This window comes from Microtus oregoni, unplaced genomic scaffold (assembly GCF_018167655.1).
Source record: "Microtus oregoni isolate MIOR12 unplaced genomic scaffold, Mior012 000011F_ref0000422, whole genome shotgun sequence".
Lineage (NCBI taxonomy): Eukaryota > Metazoa > Chordata > Mammalia > Rodentia > Cricetidae > Microtus > Microtus oregoni.
In genome coordinates, this window is record NW_024543070.1 from 18442124 (window position 1) to 18449078 (window position 6955).

A 6955-nucleotide genomic window follows, 5' to 3' on the forward strand; every position below is an offset into this window, starting at 1 on the left:
CCCTGCCACTCGATCAGGTCACAGTATTGAGATCCACACCCCCCCCCCCAACTCCTGGGTCAGCCTAGAACCTCTCTCTGTGAGCCAGGGTCCCCTGTGGGAACTGTGTACGTGTCACCTCCAGGGCCCTGGGGGAAGGGAAGAGGACAGCGAGGTGTCAGTTCCCTATTGGCCTGAGCCACAAATAACTCGAATGCACAGCTGCACCCCAACCGCAGTGCACGCTCCATGAAGTAACTTCAGAGGCCATGAGGCTGGCCCTGCCATTGCTGCTACTGTTCGGGTGCAAGGCCACCCTGGGAAGCCTTGGGGACAGGCCTCCGCTCTCAGCTACCGCTCCAGTGCTGGATGACGAGGAGAAGTACGCATCTTATATGCCTGTTCACCTGCGCTGTGATGCCTGCCGGGCTGTGGCCTACCAAGTAAGTTCTGCCTGTCCCCCAAAAGTCCTGGCTCAGACCACTCCATCTACTGTAAACTCCATCATTGGCCTTTAATCCCCAGCCCGCAGCCCCAAGCAGCCATCTCTCCATGACATCACCAGCCTCCTCCACTTGAATTGCCCTGCCTCAGTTTACACCCTTGCCTGGTTACCTAAGAGCGGCCAATCTAAGGTGCCCGCACCTTGTCACCCCAGGGAAACATTCATCCTCTTAGATTCCTTCTCTGTAGTCTTCTTGGTCTCAACACCCTCCCCAGGCCCCGGAAGTGCCTTTACTTCATGCATGTTGGGTACATGTGTATCTATGTGAACCCATCATACTTGTTGCTCCCTCAAGCTTGCCTATGTGACCATGTTTCTGTATGTACGCAGGGTGGATGAATACATGTGTTATTAAAGACTGGGCTCTGGTTATTTTATTTGTTTATTATTATTATCTTTATCACTGGCTTTCTTTGTTCTTGTAGTTTAAAAATAGCACATGCTACCAGGCAAGCATGCCCTCGAAGAGTGGCCTGGTTTTTCACACAGCATTTCCTCCCCTGCCTGAAGTGGCCCAGCCCAACTTTGGGGCCTGGGCCAGGGTGGGGATGGGGTGGGGAGGGGTGGTGAAAGGTGGTGGGGTGGGGAGTAGGAGGGGTGCTGCAGCTTGCCTCACAGGTGCTTCCTGCTCAACAGCAAGCACCTTGGCCACTTCAATCTCCCCAGAGACTTGGGTGTCTGTCCTTTCCTCCTTCCCACAATTGACAGCCGCCCCACAGTCCTAGCTCTCAGCACCTCCTCATTCCAGATGGGGCAACATCTGGCAAAAGCAGAAGCTAAATCTCATGGTCCAGACTCCAGTGGACTGCAGGAGCTGAGCGAGTCGGTATACACAGATGTCCTGGACCGGACCTGCTCTCAGAACTGGCAGTCGTGAGTTGCCAATCCAGGCCCTACCACTTTCTTTTTTTTTTTTTTTTTTTTTTTTTAAAGATTTATTTATTTATTATGTACACAGTGTTCAGCCTCCATGTATGCCCTCAGGCCCTAAGAGGGCACTAGATCTCATCACAGATGGTTGTGAGCCACCATGTGGTTGCTGGGAATCGAACTCAGGACCTCCGGAATAGCAGTCAGTGCTTTTAACCTCTGAGCCATCTCTCCAGCCCCCTACCACTTTCTTAAGGGAAAGGGCTGGCGGGTACAGACCTCCATCCTCCTGTTGATACCACGTGCAGGGTCCACGAAGGCTCTGGCCTCTGGCCTGAGGGAGGAGGTTGACTGGGCTGAAATCCGGAAAGTGCAGCTCTTGGGGGCAAGTTGGGGAGCAGATGGCAGCAGAAAAGTCACTGTGAGATCTTGGGCCTTGAATTTAACCCAGTCTGAACCCAGCAAAAACTCAGTGTACTTAGGATAGAAGCAAGTCCCTCCTTGGCCAGGCCCCCATTGATCCTCTATCCCTTGCTTCCCACTGCTGCCAGCTATGGAGTTCAAGAAGTGAACGGGATGAAACGTCTCATGGGCCCAGGACTCAGCAAGGGGACAGAGCCTAGCATCAGCGTAATGATTACTGGGGGTCCCTGGCCCAATAGGTAATTACAGGGTGGGGAAGGGGTCCCTGGAGTCCTGGCTTCCCCCCAACATCCCTGTGGGTAGGTTAGGGTTCAAGGTACCTCTTGCTCTCTTAGGCTCTCCACAACGTGTTTCCAGTACCTGGGAGAGTTTGGAGAGGATCAGATCTACGAAGCCTACCGCCAAGGCCATGAGGCCCTGGATACCTTGCTGTGTGGTGGCCCTCAGGGTTCCTGCTCACTGGAAAACCCAAAAGAAGAGCTTTAGTACAAGTGGTACACCTGCAGATCTTCTCTCCCTATATATATATATATATATTTTAAATTAATGGTTGCTTGGAGACAGAGTCTCATCGCATAGCACAGGCTGGCCTCAGCCTTGGAAGTGCTGCCGTGACTCTCCTGAGCCTTTGGCCCTATTCCTTCAGCAGTGGTGATGGGGAGGGGGCAGGGAAACCTGGGCCTTGTTGTCAGTCTTCTTCCTTCCTCCACCCCTCTTTGGGGCAATGGGGGTTTCTACTTTCAAATAAAGCTCAGTGACTTTGAAGTCTCCATAAAGGGACTTGGGGATGGTGGGACAGACATGGAAGTCTCTGTTGAACACCTTCCCATCGCGGGCCACATACATAGCACTCTACCCACCTAGAAGACAGCTGGCGCGGCTGGAAATGGGAGCAAGCTAGGAAAGGATCCAGACAAATGGATCCAGTCCAGGGTCAAGCAGTCCAGGCCTTTGGATCCCTCAGAGGGAAGGTGCAGCCACCTTGTGGCCACCGAGGCATGGACTTCTTACTCTCTGTACTTGCTTAGACAATGGAGGCTCAATCTAAGTAGCAAGAGAACATGAGGACATGACCGCCTCAAGGTATAGTTGAGAAGGATTTTATTGTCCATGTGAGGGAGAAAACAGCCAGAGGCATCTGGAAGAGTCCAGACGGAAATGGGCCCAGAGAGGACGTGGGGGCGGGGGAGTGAGAGACACTGGGAGAGGCGCAAGAAAGGGGACCAGGAGCCAAGAGCGGAAGACCAAGAGAACGCCCGTGGTCAAGATGGCAGATTTATATGGGAATGAGAAGCTGGGGGAAGGGAAACCTAGCCCCTGGGCTGGAGAGTTTTAGGGTGGGGGGCAGGGTGGGCAGTGCTGCCAGGAGCCATGAGGCTGTGTCTGAGTTTCTTGGGGACCTGACAAGCAACAGACCCAGTACCGTCTGGGCTGGGAGGGGCTTCAGACTTTGAAGGTAGGAGCAATGTTGGCTGCTGGAGGAACTGGGGTGTCTCAAACAAGCTTGCACGTGTAGGCCCTGGGTGTTGGTTTCCGCAGCAGCAGCAGCCTGCCTCTTCCGCCAAAGCAGTTACATCATCACCTGCTACCAGGTGCTTTCCGCCCATCAGCTATGCGACATGTGCACCCCCTAAAGGTGCTCCCCCAGCACAGCTCGCTCATTCTTTTGTCTCTCTTTATCTCTTCTTTCCTCTTACCCCTCTTGTTCCTCTCTCGCCTGTTTTTTCCTGGCTTGCCTCGCTTGTCTCTTGCTTTTCCTCCCTATTCCTGCCTGCCTGCCTGCCTCTGTCACGTCCCCACTCCAACACAGCCTTTCACTCTCCCCCTCCCCCAGTAAACCTACTGCACTAACTCTGCTGCACAGTGTTTGCTTAGTGGCATACCTTGGCAGGGCCTGTGGAAAGGTACCCACTTCACCTTTCTTTTTATTTATATTTACACTGGGTACTGCTCTGGATCCCTATTTGCCCTACCGAGTGGATTAATTCATAAAGGAATGGAAACACAGCAGCTTCCTCTTGGATTAATTTGACCAAGATTGAGCCAAGTTTGAATTCTCCATTTCTCTCCCTGTACCTTCCAACTGTGCAGTCTGGCTTCTGGTCTGCCAGGAATCTGTCTGCTGTGTGTGTTTGTGTTTAAACTGTGCCTGTCCCCTAACACAAGGGCCTCACTGTATTTATTGTTTGTTTTTGAGACAAGGTCTCTCTGTGCAGCCCTGGCTGTCCTATAACTCACCAAGATCCATTTACCTCTGCTTCCCCAGTGCTGGGATTAAAGGTGGGAGTCACTAACCTGGGCCAGGAATGAGGGATTCTCTACAGAAATCTTTAACAGTTTTACAAGGGAAAGTCACTTCACTGCTTCCACGTGACCTGGATTAGTAAACACAAGCTGTAAATAGATGCTCTCAGCCTGTAGCCACGACTGTGGACTGTTTGCAAGGTGTTTTGTGGCTATTGGTTTTGAGGGTTCTTCTAACCTGCTGGCTGTTTTCAGTAAATAATTGTTGCTACAAATGCATGCACACATACATTATTTTCGGACAGAGCATTGAAGGGCACATAACTTAAGATTAAAGCTATGCATTGGTTTGGATTGTAAAAGATGATGGCATGGGAAATTCAAGGCAAATAAGGTTGGTTACAGCACTCCCCTAAAGGCGGGTAAACACAGCAGGATAGCAGGTTAACTATATTGTCTTAAATATCTCAAGGGGTGTTATTAACTTTGCTGTGAGGATTGCCCAAAGTTCAGTCCACTGAGAGTCAAGAAATATCTACAAAGCCTGGCGGTGGTGGCGCACGCCTTTTATCCCAGCACTTGGGAGGCAGAGGCATGCAGATCTCTGTGAGTTCGAGACCAGCCTGGTCTACAGAGCTAGTTCCAGGACAGGCTCCAAAGCCACAGAGAAACCCTGTCTCGAAAAACCAAAAGAAAAAAAAAAAAAGATATTTCTTTATACAAACGTACTACTACCTTCCACATCCCACTGCTAGGGTCTAGGAGTCTGTGTTTTGTTTTTGTTTTCCAGTTAAAGAATTAAAAGGCAGGGCTGGAGAGATGGCTCAGAGGTTAAGAGCATTGCCTGCTCTTCCAAAGGTCCTGAGTTCAATTCCCAGCAACCACATGGTGGCTCACAACCATCTGTAATGGGGTCTGGTGCCCTCTTCTGGCCTGCAGGCATGAACACAGACAGAATATTGTATACATAATAAATAAATAAATATTTAAAAAAAAAGAATTAAAAGGCAGGGAAAAAAAATCTTGAATGCAACAGGGAGCAACAGAGAAATCTGGACCCCTACAAGCAGAAGCAGATAGACTCGGCCATTGTAGAAAGGCATGTGTTGTGGTTAGGGAAACACACACGCAGCAAGCACACGAGAACAGTACCCTCCAAGAGTGAAGGGGCCTTGGGAGGCTGAAAATCCAGTCTTCTTGAGACTGAGCCTTTAAATCCCTGAAGAGTTTTCCTCCCTTAGGGTCCATCAGTTTGAAGAGAAAAAAAGGATGGCTGTTACATTGTTATGCCCAGATGGTGGAGTCCCCAAAGACCCACCATGGCGTCCACACTTGTATGCAAAAGCAAGGAGCCTTTATCGGACCAACTGTCCATCCCACATAGCGGTGAGGTTGGAGCACGCCAGGCCTGGGTGGGGAAGGTTGGAGGTGAGGGGATTTCCAGGGTTCAGGACCCGATTGACTGACATTTGTCTAGGGGTATCTTGGCAAAAGGGTGATAAGGTGTGTGTTGAGCTCGGGGACATCTAGTAATCTTATTTAATGGTTGCAATGTCCCTTCAGATGCTGTCCCTCCCTGGGAGGTGTCAGTTTATGGCTTTTCTCTGCCTGCCAGCAAACTGAATCTCAGGTTTTTATTAAGCCTGTTGTGGCAACAGTGTGACCAAACTGTCCTGGGCCCCACAAACATGGTCTGTACGCAGCCTCTAACTTGTCAAGCCAGTCCATCATCAGGAGGTCTGCTGGCAGGAGAAAAAGCCCACGCGGCCCTTGTTTTAAGCGGGAAGGCTTTTGTGTCAGGTCAAAAGGGTAAGAAAGAAGTCAGTCATTTTGGAAGTCCGTCACCTTTATTACCTAGTGATGGGCCCCTTCCTATCTGTCTGCCTACCATGGAATATGTCTGTTAGGAGCATAAGTGAAACCATTTTGTCTGACTTGGAATAATGCAGTGCCTGCAAGAGGAGGTAACCTCAAGGTCTGGCAAGCTTTGATATGCTAATAAACCGAGTCCAACCCATAGGCTAATGAACAAGCCCCAAGAGGTGAATGCTGATGGTGCAAATCTAATGCCCACCGGACAATACAAAAAAACTGGAAATTTGGAGGTGACCGAGGATCGCGCCAGGGTGCTCCACAGTCAGTTGGTTCAAGCCTTTGTGCTGATTCCCATTGGCAAGGGGGCTCTGAGACTGGCCACTGTGTAACTCTGGCTTCAGACTGTCGAGTTCCCAGCACCATTGCTGAGTTCACACATGCTCTCCTGTCAGCACTAGCCACTGACCGGAGCTCTCAACGACCTTCTGGAACCTTCAACAGTGCCATTCTCCCATCATGCCACAGATTACGCACCTCATGGTGGATGCCAGGTGAACTTGCAAGCTGCTGAGAAGTTCTAACTGGAGAATTCCCTAGTGGAACGTTAGCTGCCGGATGACCAACTCGGATAGATGAGATGTCTGTTTACGTGAGAGGAGCAGAACCTTTAGAATAGCATGGTGTTGTAAGGGATGATTGTGTGGCTAACTGAGCATATTTGGCCAGCAAATCTGGGGTGGCCATTCTAATTGCTGAGCACTGGGTGTGCTGTCTGCAATGTCTAAGTCCTAGTCTAGCATCTTCACTTGCCCTAGGGTATACACAGTGCCACCTTCTTCCCCAGCCCTCTCTCTAGAGAGAAGCCGCAGAAACCAGAAAACCAGGGTCCAGGTTGCTGGCCGGACCCTCAGGAGTGTGAACTGTGGGACTGTGCAGGTGCCTATAATGAGAGCCCAGGTGATACTGGCTGATGTCACCAAGGAAATCTGGAGTTCCTGCTCGGTTCTTAGTTTTGTTGTTAAAAGGAATGGAACTGTTTGGGAAGGATTAGGAAGTGTGGCTTGTTGGAGGACATGTGTCATGGGGGTGAGCTTTGAGGGTTCCCAAACCATGCCCTGT

The 6955-nt window shown here is 50.6% G+C and overlaps 1 protein-coding gene across 1 annotated transcript; it reads left to right on the forward strand.

Annotated features, from left to right (window-relative positions):
• Positions 1–44: 44 nt before the first annotated feature.
• LOC121453601 (marginal zone B- and B1-cell-specific protein-like) lies at positions 45–2547 on the forward strand. The gene is made up of 4 exons (XM_041660479.1): positions 45–422; positions 1233–1357; positions 1906–2016; positions 2113–2547. The coding sequence occupies exons 1-4, from the start codon at positions 249–251 to the stop codon at positions 2261–2263; spliced, it is 561 nt and encodes a 186-aa protein (XP_041516413.1). The 5' UTR covers positions 45–248; the 3' UTR covers positions 2264–2547.
• Positions 2548–6955: the final 4408 nt, after the last annotated feature.